Source organism: Plasmodium malariae (genome assembly GCF_900090045.1).
Source record: "Plasmodium malariae genome assembly, chromosome: 7".
Taxonomy (NCBI): Eukaryota; Apicomplexa; class Aconoidasida; order Haemosporida; family Plasmodiidae; genus Plasmodium; species Plasmodium malariae.
In genome coordinates this window covers 790,794-809,406 of record NC_041781.1, presented here as the reverse complement: position 1 = coordinate 809,406, position 18,613 = coordinate 790,794, and the positions used below count along the sequence as shown (strand labels likewise).

The 18,613-nt window shown below is 27.1% G+C and overlaps 6 protein-coding genes across 6 annotated transcripts; 5 read left to right on the top strand and 1 right to left on the bottom strand.

Annotated features, from left to right (window-relative positions):
• Window positions 1–515: 515 nt before the first annotated feature.
• On the top strand, window positions 516–2,361 carry PmUG01_07025000 (protease, putative; the record flags this gene model as incomplete). The annotated part of the gene is made up of 3 exons (XM_029003986.1): window positions 516–1,179; window positions 1,543–1,631; window positions 1,801–2,361. The coding sequence occupies 3 exons, from the start codon at window positions 516–518 to the stop codon at window positions 2,359–2,361; spliced, it is 1,314 nt and encodes a 437-aa protein (XP_028860721.1).
• A 1,413-nt stretch (window positions 2,362–3,774) lies between these two features.
• Window positions 3,775–4,485, top strand: PmUG01_07024900 (conserved Plasmodium protein, unknown function; the record flags this gene model as incomplete). Its single annotated transcript, XM_029003985.1, has 2 exons — window positions 3,775–4,008; window positions 4,186–4,485. The coding sequence occupies 2 exons, from the start codon at window positions 3,775–3,777 to the stop codon at window positions 4,483–4,485; spliced, it is 534 nt and encodes a 177-aa protein (XP_028860720.1).
• A 1,990-nt stretch (window positions 4,486–6,475) lies between these two features.
• PmUG01_07024800 (conserved Plasmodium protein, unknown function) lies at window positions 6,476–8,669 on the top strand (the record flags this gene model as incomplete). Its single annotated transcript, XM_029003984.1, has 2 exons — window positions 6,476–7,016; window positions 7,315–8,669. The coding sequence occupies 2 exons, from the start codon at window positions 6,476–6,478 to the stop codon at window positions 8,667–8,669; spliced, it is 1,896 nt and encodes a 631-aa protein (XP_028860719.1).
• A 1,474-nt stretch (window positions 8,670–10,143) lies between these two features.
• PmUG01_07024700 (elongation factor 1-beta, putative) lies at window positions 10,144–10,956 on the bottom strand (the record flags this gene model as incomplete). Its single annotated transcript, XM_029003983.1, has 1 exon — window positions 10,144–10,956. The coding sequence occupies one exon, from the start codon at window positions 10,954–10,956 to the stop codon at window positions 10,144–10,146; it is 813 nt and encodes a 270-aa protein (XP_028860718.1).
• Window positions 10,957–13,454: 2,498 nt separating this feature from the next.
• Window positions 13,455–16,124, top strand: PmUG01_07024600 (conserved Plasmodium protein, unknown function; the record flags this gene model as incomplete). Its single annotated transcript, XM_029003982.1, has 1 exon — window positions 13,455–16,124. One exon carries the CDS (start codon window positions 13,455–13,457, stop codon window positions 16,122–16,124), a length of 2,670 nt encoding a protein of 889 aa, XP_028860717.1.
• A 974-nt stretch (window positions 16,125–17,098) lies between these two features.
• Window positions 17,099–18,409, top strand: PmUG01_07024500 (conserved Plasmodium protein, unknown function; the record flags this gene model as incomplete). The annotated part of the gene is made up of 5 exons (XM_029003981.1): window positions 17,099–17,165; window positions 17,345–17,407; window positions 17,562–17,612; window positions 17,935–18,012; window positions 18,225–18,409. 5 exons carry the CDS (start codon window positions 17,099–17,101, stop codon window positions 18,407–18,409), a joined length of 444 nt encoding a protein of 147 aa, XP_028860716.1.
• Between the last annotated feature and the right edge of the window lie 204 nt (window positions 18,410–18,613).

Genomic DNA, 18,613 nt, shown 5'->3' with positions numbered 1-18,613 from the left:
CAAAATCTGTTAAGAAAATTAGAAGGGCGAGAAGGAAAATGTACTTCACACAGTAGTATGTGCTTTTATATATATATATATATTCATTGCCGCTTTACCGTTTTTGATTTATTATTTGCTCCTCCTCGTAGTTGCTCTCTTATTTGTCATTATTTCCGACTTAGTTGTTTTGCGTTATGATAAGGGATTTTTACATATTGCCATCTGACTACTATTAATTTTTTTTTTTTTTTTTTTTTGCTCTTTTTTAAAATTAATCACGTGTGCCTCTCGTATGCATAGGATACATAATTAGTTCTTTTTCATGTTTTTTAAAAAAAAAAAAAAAAATGTACGAACAAAAGAGCGAGTGAATGAACGAACAAATGAACGAACAAATGAACGAACAAATGAACGAACAAAAGAGCGAGTAAATGAACGAACAAATGAACGCACAAACATGTGAATGTATGAACGCCCGAAAGAACGCCATAAGCGCAGAGACAACAGGGGGAATATGCTAAAAGGAGCAAAAGATGGTGCTTAAATTTTTTTGCATTAGCGTAATGTTAATGTTACAATTACGAATAGAATGCTTCAGCAAGTGGAAAACCAAAATAGGTGTAAATAAGTATGCAAGAAGAACAAATAGAAGTAGAGCTAACGTTAATATAGTGAGAGTACAAAAGAAAGTATACAATTATAAGCGATTCAGTGTTTATATGTTTGACGAAGAAGATTCATTAAATAATACCAACAGAAACACATGTAGAAACACACTTGGAAATTACTTTTCCAATTTTTATAAAAAAAATTATACAATATTTGTAAAAACATTAGAGTGTATGGGAAAAGCCATAAATTATGTTAAAGAAAATTTATTTATGAGCTCTCTGAAAAAGCAATTGATTATTTCTATCTCCTTTTTTTTTTTACATTTTTATCTTTTATCTGAGCATTTCCTTATATTATTTCCATATCAGTTGATACCAAATCATTCTAATATTCTTATGAGTCTGGACTTGAATAATACACTTGTTCTTTTGTCAACTATTTATTTTTTAAAAGATTTTAGCAAAAATTTGCAAAATTTTAAGCAAAAATTGAAGTTCAACAGATTTATTCTCGACCTACAGGAAAACAAAAGGAAAAATATTCTTTCCATAGCTGTTCTTTTGATTGCTTCATACATATTGTCAGGTGAGACGATAAAATGGGCTACCGGCGTCTTGCTTGTAGTGTGTGGGAATATGCTTGTGTGACTTAACGTACAAAGAGTTATGCGCACATATTTACGGGCATACATCCACGTTCATATATCCACGTTCATACATCCACGTTCATATATCCACGTTCATACATCCACGTTCATACATCCACGTTCATACATCCACGTTCATACATCCACGTTCATACATCCACGTTCATACATCCACGTTCATACATCCACGTTCATACATCCACGTTCATACATCCACGTTCATACATCCAAGTGCATACATCCACGTGCATACATTTATATGCTCATTTCCACACATACCCGCGCACATCTTCTTATTTCAGGATACGTTTCGATATACACGGAAAAAATTTTAAGCTATACAAACATCTTTAACCTTTCGCTGTCTGACAGTATCATAAAATCCTTACAGGTTAAGGCATATGCATTTATCCGTGCATACGCCACAAGTATACAAGCATACGTATTTATATGAACATGTGCATGTATGTCCATATGCACATATGTGATAACACCCATAATATATATATGCTCGTTTGCTTTTTTTTTTTTTTTTTTTTATTTTTGCTTCTTTTGCGTAGATACTGAGCGGACACTTCATATGGGTAGCATGCAGCATAGTTGCCTTTAAAAAATTGTTATACCCATATTTTAAAAATAATAATAGTAACTTAAATTTTCGGTATGAAGATAGTTGGTGCTTTAAAGTGATTTATGGCTATATGTGCTCTCATTTCATATTTAATATTGTTGACATTTTTAATAATTTTATTATAAGATATTTTAATAAAGAAGAAGTTTATTTGGACAATAGCATTGATGATATTGTTAATGAAAGAGAAATTATTTCTACAATTTTATGCATAATCAGTCCTTGTTTTAGTGCCCCATTTTTTGAAGAATTTATATATAGATTTTTTGTATTAAAAAGTTTGAACTCATTTATGAACATACATTATGCTGTTGCATTTTCGTCTTTATTTTTTGCTGTTCATCATTTGAATATCTTTAATTTAATACCTCTTTTTTTTTTATCTTTTTTTTGGTCGTACATTTACATATACACCGATAATATTCTTGTCACTATGATTATACACTCCTTTTGGAACATATACGTATTTTTAACTTCTATATATAATTAGTCATTCTCAGCTCATATAAACCTTTACCCCTTCATGCGCATTTGCATGCATTTAAACCAATAAGCATTAGTTTACCCTACATTACGCTACTTTACGCTACTTTACACTAGTTTACACTATTTTTTACTCTTTTTTTTTTTTTTTCTTTTTGCGCCTTATCATTTTTTGCTTATATGTAAGCACTTCATTTTTATGCATACGTGGAAAAATTTTTGCGCACACGATTTTGCCAAGTGAGCAAGTTTATTTTGCGCGAATGTTGTGTGCGTAGCGATTGCATACATGTATACAGGTACATGTGGATACACATATATATATATATACTTACACATATAATAATATTTGTATATGTATACGTAGATAGGTACCTAAATAGTGCTTTAAAACTTTTTAAACTTTACAAATATAGATAATTTATCTCATCCCATTTGGGGCTAATGCAAAACATGGAAAAAAAAGTGCCATACGTTGTAAAAAGGGGGACAAAAAAGAAAAAAAAAAAAAAAAAAAAAAAGGGGCAAGGGAAAAGTGCAGCAACAACATCATGTATTCGAGTGCATACATCTATATAATATGCATATATTATACGCATTTAAATGTACACGCTTGTGTACATGTTTTGTGTATGTGCGTATAAATAAATATATATATATACATATATACAGGATGAAGTAGCTCATATTTAGAAAATGAATATATAGGTAACGAATCGTGAGTGACGTGCAATTTATTTTAAGAGCAAAACTAAAATATATAAATTGAATAAACAATTTCTTAAAAATAAAATTTGAATATTTTTTTTTTTTCCCCTAAATTAATTGAATAGTAAGATTTAAACCATTTAACGAAGAAAGTCGTATACTCAAGTTATCGTTATGTGTTTATCATATACCCCTTCTTCTTTTTGAATAAAATAAATGTAGGAAATATCAGTAGAACAAAAAAGCTACAAAGATAAAAGCCGTTAATAGGATTACAAACTTGTTATGAACCGTTCATGAGAAAATTTTGCCGCATATTTTGTCGCATATTTTGCCGCATATTTTTTGCCGCATATTTTGTCGCATATTTTGCCGCATATTTTGCGCATATTTTGCCGCATATTTTGTCGCATATTTTGCCGCATATTTTTTGCCGCATATTTTGTCGCATATTTTGCCGCATATTTTGCCGCATATTTTGCCGCATATTTTGCCGCATATTTTGCCGCATATTTTGTCACATATTTTGCCGCATATTTTGTCACATATTTTGCCGCATATTTTACCACCAATCTTACGCCGAAATTTAATTGTTTTTTTTTTTTTTTTTTTTTTTTTTTTGCCCCTCTTTCAGTAAATGCAGTAGATAGAAATCTAGTTGAGAAAAATCAACTATGACCTGAACTGAGAGTTGAACAAAATGAAAAGTATAATGAATTGCATTATGACTATGGGACACATGCAAAATTACCTAAGGAATACACTAATTATATTTGGAAATACTAATTTTGTTAAGTTAAAAAGACATATATCTGTTTTAGCAAATGAGTTAAAAAGTGGAAATATATTTTTACACAATGACAAATATTGTGAAGTAACTGAACAGAGGCAAATTAAGCAGGGAAGACTTGCCACCACAAATATGGTAAAGCAGATGTATGAACAAGTGAATATGTTGTTTAAGTGGAGATAGCTGCGCATTTTAATATACACTTGTGTGCTTGTATACATACATTCATACATGCAAACGTAAACAAACACGTAGTTGCGATTCCATTTTTCAGTAAGCTCACTTATCTACATGTGTTTTTGCGCATTTGTTTTACTTTTTACATATACACAGATCACCTTCATAGACTTGAGCACCCTGAAGAGTTCATCAGTTAAATTTGCTTGTCAAGCAAAGGTAGAAAAGATTGAACCAAAAAAAACAAATGCACAAATACAATATACAGATAAACAGAAAAATGTAGTTGTATGTTTAGATGAGAATTATGAAGATATTGAAGTACCTATGAATATTTTTGGGGTTGCTGAAGAATACTTGGAACCAGGTATGCAAGTAAGCATTTTTAAACATGAGGAAAAAATTGTTAAAGTTAATTTACCTTCATCCGTATTAGCAGCATTGAGAAAAAAATAATTTCTTTGTACAGTTTGTTCTCACCTATTTATGCTTATTATTTTTTCCATAACAAGGGATGCTACATTCAGCCTATTCTTTCCATATTTTTTTTAATTTTTCCTATATTTTTCTCATTTTTTTTCCATATTTTCCCCATTTTTTGGTATTTTCTTAATTACTCTTTTTCGAAAAAAAAAAAAAATAGTTAAGGTGTACGTTTTATGCATAAAGAAGAACCAATTAAGCTTCAATTTTTCCCAATAGAGCTTAAAAAAAGAAAGCAAATAATTTCACGCCTTCAGTGTTTGTAAATATATATATGCACACTTTAAATAGGTAGAACGGGATACACTGACTATACTTTCATACCCACAACACTATTTAACATTTCTCATTTTTTTATATTTAAAAAGCAAAGCTAAAATCTCCTTGTTTAAAAGTTAAGGGTTAAAACGTCATTGTACACATTTATTGCTAGAAAATTTAGTAACTATACAATTAATGCAAGCTTAAAATAAAAATGGAAAAAAAAAAAAAAAAAAAAAGATTCTTCAACAATTCCGTACATGCATTATTTTCCCCCTTTTCAATGTATAACTTCTTAAGAACAAATACAAATGGGTTTAAAAAAGAAACGAGTTTATTTTAATCAGCGCTGCAATAATCTACTATAAATGAAAAAATGATACACGTGAATATATAACCATGCGACAGTGCAAGTATGTGTATTCATAAGTACATACATACATGCAAAAGGAAGTACATGTATACATATAAATATATATACATTTAAGTGTATATAATAATATAAAGAATGTGGTTTCCTGCACGAGAATATCTTCGAATCCTCAGCTCACTCTCTATTCATAAGAAAAAAAAAAAAAAAAAAAATTTTATTCCCTGCTTAGCCGCGCATATAATTGCAGTGTTTCATGACAATCTCTTTCATTTAAAAATGAATACGTTAAATTTAAAAATTTTTACTTATTCGTAAATGTAAACACGTACATATACATATATATATGTATATATATAAGTGCATGTGTGTATGTATGTATTTACGTATATACTTTTACATGTATATATATATATATATATATATATATATATATATTTGTATATGCTCTTATTTCTATGCGCTTGAATGTAGATATATATATTCGTTCACCTATTTTAAACTAAAGCAGAAATTATATGTTCATAAAAAAAAAAAAGTAAAAAGAATACACACGGAGCTTTCGTTTTGATAGTATGCTATGTGCAAGTAGAAAAGAATTAATTAAAGCTAAGAGTAATAAGAGGAGCGCAAATGTATGTATATAATACATATATATATATATATATGTATATATATATAGGTATACCCACGAAATTGATTGAAGCACGTAATATAAAAACAAAGTAAAGCAAAATATATAAAATGTGAAGTGCAGAATGCAGAATGCACAGTGCAAAATATTAAGTCATAAAAAAAAGCAATTAGTGGATTAAAAGTGCCGGAATTTCGTTCATAAAAAAGAAGAAAGAAAGGAAGAATAGAAAAATAGGAAGAAGCAAAAGAGGAAGTATCAACGGAGGAAGTATCAACGGAGGAAGTATCACCGGAGGAAGTATCAACGGAGGAAGTATCAACGGAGGAAGTATCAACGGAGGAAGTATCAACGGAGGAAGTATCAACGGAGGAAGTATCAACGGAGGAAGTATCAACGGAGGAAGTATCAACAGAGGAAGTATCAACAGAGGAAGCATTAAAAGAGGAAGAAGAAATTCGAATAATACAACTCTTTAGTAGTTTACATTCACGTGTACATAATTTTTAAAGCATATTTTGACAAAACTTCCTTTAAGGACAAGTACTAAAATTTATTTGTAAGGTTCATCTCTTATGCATATTTATAAAAAGCTCTGTTATGTAATATTTGCTCATTTATAATTTCGTGTGAATTTGCAAAATATGTTTTCTTAAAATCAGTTTACATTTGAAAAAGGTAAAAAATATGTATAAATTATGCCATGTTACATAAGTATACGCATAAGCAATATTAATGTCTCTATATTAAATAGCACAATAAAAAAATTAGTAACTATGATACCACATATTAATGAACAGAGATTATTTAAAACAGAGTATTCCAGCAGTTCACATAATTACATGAATGATCCAACTAGAAATAATAATGAAAAAGTAAAAAGAAATAATGACAATACAAATGATCTTAAGTGCACGTATTATTCGAGTGAGTATATTTCAAATGATATATTAAGTATGAGTAGTGAAAAAAAATATAAAAGAATATTATTAATTGAGAAATATACTAAGTATGATAATTTAAGAAAACAAGGTTTCAAAGATGATTATATTTTAAAAAATTTTTTCTCTGTTTATATATCGCATTTTACTCATACACTTATAGTTAACAATATTATTAACTTATTAAGAACAAAATATATGTGCCATGTGTCTATATTAAAGGCTTACAAAAGAAATATAGAAAATATATTCATAACTAGCTCGAGTGTCTTTTCCCCAGATGCAATATTCAGTGTTGGTAAGTAACCCATCCACATATATATATATATTCCTTCAAGTAGAACTGTGACGTTAATATTTCTTTGAGACCACAAATGTATATAAAATAAAATATAAATGCACATGAAGATGACTGTATGCATGTATATTACTTGTACACACATATGATATGCGCAACGTTGCATATGTACACCTACATAATACACAAAGATGCATATATACATATATAACACATATGATGCTGCTTATATACATATATAACATGCACAACGGCGCTTATAAACACATGATATTACCCATTTTTGTTTTTCCTCAAGGCGGAGATGGAACCTACCTCGAATCAGCACATATAATTGCGAATAAATACATAATAGACAAAAACGAGAATAGAAAGAACAAGCCAATTGAACTCGTTGGAATAAACAGTGATCCTAAAAGATCAGAAGGGAAATTGTGCTTAGATTATTTTCATTTAGATCTAGAAAGGAAAATTAATTTTACGTATGAATCATATAACGAATTTGAAAAAATGTACAGCAAAAAAAAAAAAAAAAGAAATTTTTTATTCACAGACGTCTCTAATTTTATTAATAAACTAAAAGAAAGAGAAAGAAGAGGAATAATATATAACGAAATAGGAGAAAACAAAAAAGAACGGATTAATTTTGAAAATGCCAACACAATAAATAACATCTTACAAAATAATAGTTTGTCTTTTAATGAGTCATTAGAAAAAAGCTGCACGAGGACACAGGATAATACTCATTTTAAGAATATCTGTTTGGAAAATAATAAAAAAAAAGGTGCTATAAAAGAGGCGGAAAACGAAGGAGGGGAAGAAGTAAAAGCAGATAAAACAGAAGCAAAAGTAGAAAAAACAGAACCAAAAGCAAAAGACGTAGAAGACAAGGAGGACTTCGAAGCAGAAACAGATGTGGGAAAAAAAGGAAAAGAAAAGAAAAGAAATACCGTCATAGATGGTATGCTCATATGTGAATCCTCCAATCATATTATTGAAAAACCGGAAAACTTTATTATTAGTGTTGAAGAATATGCAAAAAATACGTTAAGGTATTTCTTTGAAACAGATACATATAAAAAGATATATAGGAAATATATTACGGTTTTTATTAAAAGATCTGAACAGGATAAAGTTGAAACATACAAAAGTATTAATGAGGTATATATATATGAAGCAATAAAAAATAATATTTGTACATATATAAATATTGATAACAAAATTGTTAAAAAATTAAAAAGTACTGCTTTATTAATAACAAGTGGTACAGGATCAACTGCATGGGCCTATAATGTAAATAAAATTGATAAAAAAAAAATGAAAAATATAATTGAAGAATTTATAAATATACAAAATGATATTGTGAAAAAAAATATAGAAAATATTAATTTCGATATATTCTCTGAATATATTAATAATTCTATTTGTTTTCACCCAAGTAGTAAATATATGAAATGTATAGTAAAAGAGCCTGTAGAAAATACTGTATATGATTCAACGGATCATATATACAATTGTAATTATATTGATATAAAAACATGTACAAGTAATACTATTGTTTATATAGATGGTATATATAACATTAAAATCCAGCCCAACGATTCTGTTATATTGTACATTAAAGAGGACGATTTTATTATAAGTTACAAATAAAACGCGCACCTATATTCATGTACAGAATGTGCGTGTATATAGGTGCATATATATATATACAAACATATACATACACGTATATACATACACATATATACATACACATATATACATACACATATATACATACACATATATACATACACATATATACATACACATATATACATACACATATATACATACATATAAATATGCGCGGGTACGTTTTTCCCTTTTTTGTTTCTTATTTTCACAAATTCAACTTATGTTTTTATTCGAATACCAGATTCAAATGTAATTTTTTATGTTTGTTATTATTTGTAAACAAGTACCTATTTGTTTCCTATTTTTACTTATTAGTTTTTACTTTTTACCCTTTACTTTTTGCTTTTTAATTTTTTTTTTTTTTTTTTTTTTTATACCAAGCTTGTGTTAAGAAATATTCTTCTCATTAATTATTTGTCCCTCTCCCCAATTATTTTATTTATTCTATCGTGTTTCCATCTCCCCTCTATATACTTTGCGTATATATTTAGTTAATTTTATCTCACACAGTAGTGCATATGGTATACTCATTTAAATTATATATCTCTTAATTTTTTTTAACAAACGAATATATAAAATATTAATTAAAAAAAGTGTTTTATTTTATTTTATTATTATTTTTTTATTTTTATCATTTACAAGCACAGATGTTGTAGTAGGTTTTATATGCACACAAAACCCATTGCTTAAATTGTGTACATTGCTTAAATTGCGTAAATAGCTTAAATTGTGTACATTGCTTAAATTGCGTAAATAGCTTAAATTGTGTACATTGATTAAATTGCTTAAATCGTTGTATTATATTAATTTCCCCATAATATTTTTTTTACTTGTGGTGTTTAAATGTTTTGTAACAAACTATATGCACACATACATGGCACTATTTGGGTTTTTATTATTTGGAGCACTCCAGGCTCTAAGACATGACAAATGTGTATAAATAAATATATATATATATATATATATATATGTATGTTCACACATGTACACATGTTAAAACAACTCTTACAGGCATTTTCAAAAAAGGCAATATACATAACATGCACACGGAATGTAGGGGTACAATATGTACTATTAAAATTATGTATTCAGAATAAATATAAGAGCTCCACGAACTTACACTAAATGGCATGCTACATGGAATTGTATTAGGGCTGACTCTGCACTAGTGTAAATATACGTTAAAAATACGATTTACATGTGCAACGTATATTTTATACTTGGAGTTTCTAAAAAATGGAAAAAAGTAAAATTAAGCGTTTGGAACTGTATTATAATTTTTTCTCTTCAATACTAGTTTGCATAAAACAGTAATATTATAACGTCACAATAACTTATAAACAGTGTGGGTTTTATACTCTTCCTTAAATAAAAATTAAATACATTATGTGTATCATATGCACGTATGCCAATATGCCCGTACATGCATATGTGCACATTCGTGTATTTATAGTTTGTTGAAAGTAATAATCTCTGCTGATTGAACTAGGAAGTCTAAATCGTCCTCTACTTCCTCATTTTTATCTTCATCATAATCCTCATTCTCTTCATCATCTAGTCCTAAAATTAAAGATCTTTTTTTTCTATCCTCTTCATTATCCAAATCAATATTTTCTATTTTGTCAATTAGTTCATTTGTATTAACAAAATCGTCATAAATTATACATGACATATGAAGTTTATACAATCCAAAGGCCACTGGTAATTTTTTTACTTCCTCTCCCCATTTGATATTTTCATCCACAATTTTTTGTTTCACAAGTTTTGGTATTTTCGATATATCTGTATCAATTGATTTAGGTTTTATTTCAATAATCAATATTGATCTATTTTTCTCTTTTTCTTTTTGTTTCTTTTTTTTAAGCTCCTCTTCTTTCTCTTTTTTTTTATTCAATAAAATATTCTTATCATCATCATTGTCACTACCAAAAAGATCTATATCATTATCGACATCATCATCATCAGCTGCACCTTTTTTTCCATTAGCTTTTTTATCTGCCGCATTCACTTTTTTGCCCTTGTTATTATTCTCCGTATACTGATCTATGACATAACTTGGTAAAGAGTCAATATGTTTATACCAACGATATAAGTGAGGATACGTGTCTTTATTTATGACTGATTTTATCTGATTATATATTTTTATATCCATTGCACTTAATGCATAATTTTGGTAGTAGGAATTGTTCGCGAAAAAGGTATTCAGCTTGCTGTAGTCACTTTCTCCCTTAACGATTAGTAAATTTGCATTACTTGCCATATTTGAAATAAAGGTGCCAGGAATGAGGGGGAGGTAAAATGAAAGTATAAAAAAATTAAGTAAATAAAATACTTAAATGATAAAAAAAAAAATAATAAATATATATATATATACATATATATATATATATATTAATATATAATTCTTTAAAAATTTTTAAATTTAAAAGGCAAAAGGTTGTACTTTTATCGTAATAGTTATAATTCTATATTTGTAAATTTTGTTTAAAAAGTTATATACGTATGAGCTTATTAAGGAGCGAGTAGCAGTATATTTAAAAATGTCAAAGAAATTTCATCTATTTTTTTCCACAAAAAAAAAATAAATTTTTTTTTTAAATTTATATGGGCATCATATAAAAATTATTCATATTTTATGAACTGTTCAGGTATTTTAGTAATTTTTTTTTATATATATACGTATATATATATATACTTTAACTTTTTTTTTTAATCATAAGATATAATAAAACATAACAGAAAAATAAAATTAAAAATAAAACGGAATAATTAAAGGAAGAAAAAATTATATCAAACAACTGCAGAGTAACAAATAACCCTTTTTGCTATTTTTTTTTTTTAATAATAAGTGTAACGAATAGAAGCCAAGGAGTAGCATTCAACGCGTACAACATATATATTATATATATATATATATATATATATATATATCTATGTGTATATATCTTGTATGTATGAATTGCCAGAAAAAATTTCCCGTTGATATAAACTTTATTTTAAGTTGCACTTTCTCCTTATCAAGATTAAAATTTTTCAGTTTTACGCTAGTTCGAACTTTATTTTAGTGTTCTTTTTTTTTTTTTTTTGTTCCTCACTTTATTTTTTTAACCGCTTTATTTTATTTTAATTTATTTTATTTTTTATGTATAATTGGTGTGCGAACATTGAAGGTAAACATGTTATTACATAAGAGTGTATATTTATGCACTCTTTAACCTGTTTGAGGAATATACCAAAGTTTATAATTTTTAAATCACACATTTATGTAATAAAGGAAATTAGAAAATATAATATTACTATCTTTATTATGCTCTAGCTGTAACTATTCAAACAAGTAGGATACACCTTTATACAATTCGAGGATTAGCAATGTTATTCGTAAATGGTTATACCGTTTATATATGTATGTATGTAGGTAGGTAGGTATGTATGTAGGTATGTATGTATGTAGGTATGTATGGGTGTAGGTATGTACGTATGTGTGTAGGTATGTATATATGTATGTAGGTATGTATGTATGCGTATGTATGTATGTATTGTTTTATACCATATTCTGTGTTTTTCTTTTCCTGTAATGGAAAAAAGAAAAGAAAAAAGGTAGATATCGTTATATTTTTTTACATTAATTAAAAAAGTAATGATATTAATTTTAATTTATTTCAGCATTTTGTACTTTGGTATATTTATTTTTTTACACAAAATAAAAAAAAAAAAACCACCAATATATTTTTCAAAAAAAAAAAAGAATAATATTATGCGTTTTAATGAGAATATGTTTGGAATATCTAAAAACTTTTCTGATCTCACTTCTTTCGTTGTTACTTATTAATATCCGTAATGAACTGATATCATTGAGAAAAAAAAAAAGAAAAGAAAATACATAAATATATATGTAAATATATATATATATATATATTTATAAAGAATAGGTTTTATAACTGAAACGGATGGATTTTGAGCACCTCTCACCATACGATTGCTTGAATGAATGAATAGAATAACATTAATGAAGATATAAAAGAGATAAAAAAAGAAAAAAAAATGAAAAGGAGAACTGATTTTAAAAGTGTATGTGTAGCAACTATTATTGGGATATGTAGTGGATATTATATATTTAATCCCATTGTAGATAACATGAAAGAAAATATTAATAACATAAACACAAAAAATGGAAAATCAGTAAAATAGTTTAATATTCCATTTTTTTTTATTTTCTTTCTTATTTATTTATAATATTATATAGAATTTCACTTTGTTGATGATCTTAACTTTTTTGGTTATTTTTGTTTTGGTATTTTTTCGGTTACTTTTTTATTTACTTTTTCGGTTATTTTTTTGGTTACCTGTTGGTAACATTTTTTCGATGTTGTATATATATTGCTGTTATAAGACGTTTTCTTTTTTTTTTTTTTTTTTTGGTACATATCACTCCTGTTCTATTAAACTATGCAATTTTGATTATAATTTAACTGAAAAGATGGCTGCAAAATGATAGGAGGAAAATAAGCACATATAAGAATATACATATATATATATATATATATATTTATATTTATATATTTATATATATAATTACGTGTATGTATATGTCCGGACATTTGCAGCCATTGATATTTATAGCAGGGTGATCCTTTTTATGGGGGGATCACCACATTTGTAATTATTCAGGATAAAGAAGAAAAAATAGAGAAAAGAAAAAAAAAAAAAAAAAAGAAAGAAGAGAAAAAAAGAAAAAAGGAAGGATAGAGAAAAAAAAAAATGTTTTACAACTACCTAGCGAGATCACCAAAAATTTCTCATACACAGATATGTTACATAAGGAGCATAAATAGGAAAAAGCTACTTTTAAAAAATTATGAATCCCGCTTAGACTATTTTAAAGAAAGGGATATATCAAAATGGGATGAAAAAGGAAGCACTGACTGGGACAAGCAGGACATTAAACGAAATTGCAGAATTGACATACGTGGCAAAGATGGCATTGATAACATAGATGGCAAAGTTTGCATAGATGGAAAAATTGGTATAAATGGCAAGGTTGACACAGTTGGCAAGAATGGTCAAATTTCATCCTTCATATTTCGCAAATTGGGGGCTACTTTTGCAGGAGAAAGCAGTAATTTTCCAAGCAGGATGAATATAAGAATATTGAAAAGTAGCTTCATCAAGTATGAGAAGAAACAAAAGACAAGGAAAACGCACTTTTTAAAAATATTAAATAAAAAACTTGCCTGCCAAAAGTATACAGAAAATCATTATATGGGGGGAAGGATAAAATTGAAGAAGCACAAAATATCTCGTTCTGATGGAAATTGTTCTAGGGTTATCAATCATTCGAATGGTAGTAGCAATGTAGTTACAAACGATTACTCGTTAGAGGATGACTCGACAGAAATTTTCGTAGATAACCCAAAAATAGAAAAGAGATATTCAAGAATAAGTCTTAAACTGAGAGGGGGAGAAAAAAACGAATGTAATGTTCATTCGTATTATGATGAGGTAGATAAAGTTGTAAGCAAATTCTCCCAAGGAACAAAGGGAGCAAAGATATCAAAGATAAAAAACACAACAAAAGATGGAGATAGGTACAAAGAAGGTAAGGATAACAAAGATGAAAATTTTGAAGAAGGTACTGAAACGGATGACTCGACTTCCGGATCGTGTATTCTGCCGAGTAGTGAAGCAATGAACAACCCAAACAAATTTTTAAATGTGCTGTACATGCTAATCGAAGGGAAAAAAGAGATAAATGAAAATATCGCAAATGAACTGAAAAATATATATGCTCATATTATCAAAACACACAAAGACTTGAAGATGACCTTTTTATTATTATACACAATGAGTAAGTTATTATGCATAAATAATTTAATAAAACCTTTATATGATGACATATATAAAGTTCAAGAAACAGAATTGTTATCCATAATATTGCGTGTATTAATAAATTCATATTATTATGACAAAGAATTAGTATGGTTTATTTTAAATAAAATAAAGGATGATATACGGCTTGGTACATGTTCTACACTAACAATAAGCAATACGTTTTATTGCTATGCAATTTTGTATAAAAGGAATTTAATTAATATAGAAAATATTCCCATGGGAGAAATAATTCAAATAATTTATAATTATTATAATTTATTTTCGTATATTCAACTTTTCGAAATTGTTGACATATTTCAAAATTTCAGCTTTTTTAAAGATTATAAAATAGCGATAACAAAAGTAGATAAAATGATATACAAAAATGTAGCCAAATTATTTTTTATCATTGGGAATTATTTTATTAACAAAGATATTATAAAATCTATGTCTTTTAAAAATGTTAAGAAATTAATTTATTCATATGCAAAGAATAAAATGTACCATGAAAAATTATTTTTACATGCATTTCCTTTTTTACTAAAGCAGATAAAACAATACAATGAGGATATAATGAAAAATAAGAGTTATTATAATTATTACGGTGCATATGATCAGGAGTTAAACGAAGCAAAAAATTTGGACGATGAATTAAAAAAAAACTATGTAAACAAAGGTAAAGAAAAAGTGACTACTACTAATATAGGACCAAACTCATATGGGAAAAATTATACACTGTGTGAGGACAACTGCAAACGAATTAATGATGCCATAGAACAAAATACTACAAATGTTACTGATATCTTATACGCTTATAGCAAATTTAATATGTATATTGACGAACTATATAACGAAATATTACTATTTTTGCAGCATTTATATAAAAACATGAATTGCTCAAACTTATCACAATGTTTAGTATCTTTAACAAAAGTTAATTGTAATATTACAATACTATTATCAAAAATAAGTGCGGAGAAATTTAACGCGAATTCAAATTATATGAACTTTTTTAAATATTGCACACCCATTGATTTAATGAATTTTTTGCTAAGCTTCAGTAAAAATTTATTTGCAGAAAAAGAGGTATATAACATACTAGCCGACCTTCTTTTAATGAAGGAAAAAATATTTTCATTACAAGCTGCCGACTTAGTTAATATTATTCATGCGTATAGTAAAATTTATTATTTGAATAAAAAACTTTTTATAACTGTTGATAATATTATTTCCTCCAGGCTTGATAATAATTCAGATTATTTATTGCCTGAACAAGCAATAAAATATCTCAACTCGTGTGCAAAGTTGTCATACAAAAATGAAAAAATTATTTATAAAATAATAGAAATAATACATAAAGGGAATTTTGTCAACATAAAAATATTTGATTTATTTAAACTTTTAAAAAGTGTTAAAAAGTTGGATCTATGCTTTGAAAGTTTAGAAACACACATTAAAATGATTGCGCCCAACATCACCTTCGACTGCTCCAAATATACCAACTATTATTATAAAGCTGTGAAGGACCTTCACACGAGGAAAAAAAAGTGGGTGTGGTAGAACTAAAAAGAGCGACTTAATTAGGCGGCAGTTACAAAAAAAAAAAAAAGGAAAAAAAAAAAAGATATATTCATTTTTTTATCTCACAGCTTATAAATATGCATATACTACATTCTTATTTTGGGGGAGCGGAGGAAAAAAAAAGAAAAAATTCGCACCTGCAAGAAAAATATCAGAACAAGCATGAAGCGTGTTGATCTACGAGAATACATACATAAATATATATGAATTTATACGTATTATATATATATATATATATATATATATATATGTATATATGTATATACCGTTTTATTAGCCATGTATGTATACATACAACTATATATTTATAACTTCATTTTTGGTGAGCTCTTATGTTAGCGCATTTTCTTGATAAAACATTTAACAACATATACGTATGTATAACATATATATACATATGTATTTGTACCTAAACGTATATTTGTTGAATGTTCATATATTCATTTAATTTCCCGCACTATAAATCCCACTTAAAGTGAAAAAAACAGTTTGTGCCCAAAATTAAGTATTCAACTTTAAGGTTATTTTTAAAAATTAAAAAAAAAAAGAAAAAAATTAATACGTTAATTAAAAAACAACTTAACTCGTATTTGTTTATTTTCTCACCAATTTTTCATATCATGTAAAAAGAAAACTTTTTAATTTTTTTTTTTTTAAATAAATTTTGAGTTAGAAGCATTTACATAGTAAATAACTTTTTAAGCGAAAAGAAAATAAAGAAAAAGAGAAAGAAATAGAGAAAGAAATAGAGAAAGAAATAGAGAAAGAAATAGAGAAAGAAATAGAGAAAGAAATAGAGAAAGAAATAGAGAAAGAAATAAAAAAGAATAAGAAAAAAGAATGTAAAGAAAAGTGCTACCGTTATTGCTTTGATATATATAAATATATTAAGATAATAACATCCAACAGAAAACATAGTAACTTCTTTTTTTTTGAAAAATAAAATTGTAAACATGGGAAAAGGGTTAAGGTCAAAAGTTAAGAGAAGGTTTAGAACTGTCAAAAGGGTTCACGTGAATGGTATGCACTGCCATAGTGAATAATTAAATATATAAAATAAATATGTTAATAAATGTATAAACTATGCTCATGGAGAGTGTTATATATAAGCTCAGTGTTGTATATGCAACATATATAATAGCAGCGTGTTACTGTTACAGCGGCGCTTCATTTTATGTTATCCTTTTCTTTTATTGCAGAAGTAATAGAAAAACCGAATGTTAAAAAACTGCATGATAGAATAAAACGAATGCTTAATAATAGTAAGTTTGAAGAAGGGAATAACTGTACGTACAGTTTCGCATATAAACGCAAATATTAATGTAGCTTCGCTGTTTTACTATTTTGTTTTTCCCCATTTTGTTTTATTTTGCCATATATTTCTTTATTTTCTTTCTTTTTTTTTTTCGTACACAGAAAACATATATGAAGATTTAATTAGACCACCAAATAAATTTTTATATCCAGGTAAAAAAGGAAAAAACATTTCCCTGAATTTACTTTCATTTCGTAGCATTTATATATGTATGTAATGTCTGTAATGTATGTAATGTATGTAATGTATGTAAGATTAAGTGTCGTATGATAAAATAGGAAGCACAGTTTTACGAATTAAACAAAAAACATAACATTAACATAACACAACATAACTTGTGTGTACAGTAATTAAAACAATGTTTTCACGAATAGCGTGCTGTCTCCGATGATAAAATGAATAGAGGGGGAAAAAAAAAAAAAAATATACCTCCATACTGTACACTACACTTTAATATTTACCTTCTTTTTGTAGATGACGAAGAAGCAGTAATACCCCAACATAAAATAGTAAAGAATATTGATTTTAGATCGGAAGCGTTACCATTGTCAGGTAATTTTGTATTCACAATTAGTTATATTTATATGTTTTCGGTTGCACTTTTATCTTAGAGAGTGCACAGATGGAGGAGAATACGATAGTATGTTATATATGTACCTTTTTTTTTTTTTTTTATGTTATAATAAACGTGCTTTATACGTGCACACACACAGACATATAAGTGCATTTTACAGTTTATACCTTTTACCCATTTTACATTTTAGGTTTTGCGACCACTGGAAACAGAAGAAAATATAGTGTTAATGAAAAGTTGGATATAAAAAATCAGTATGGTAACATTCCAAGCCTTCTTGGTAATACAGAAATTAACAAGTTAATTAATGATATGCATAAGAGATCAAAAGAGGTTATGAACACAATTGGGGAAAAGGCGGACTTTAGTGTATAAAAGGCAAAGATAATTTTATATACATACGTATGTATATATTTGTATATATATACACACATATATAAATATAACGTGCTCCCGTGTTAGTAGTGTACATACGTGCATATTAATTTACTCTTTTCTTTTTGGTTTTGAAAATTCACTAGTTACATATAAATGCACATATAATCATTAATTTACCTCTTTATTTCATTTTTTTTAATA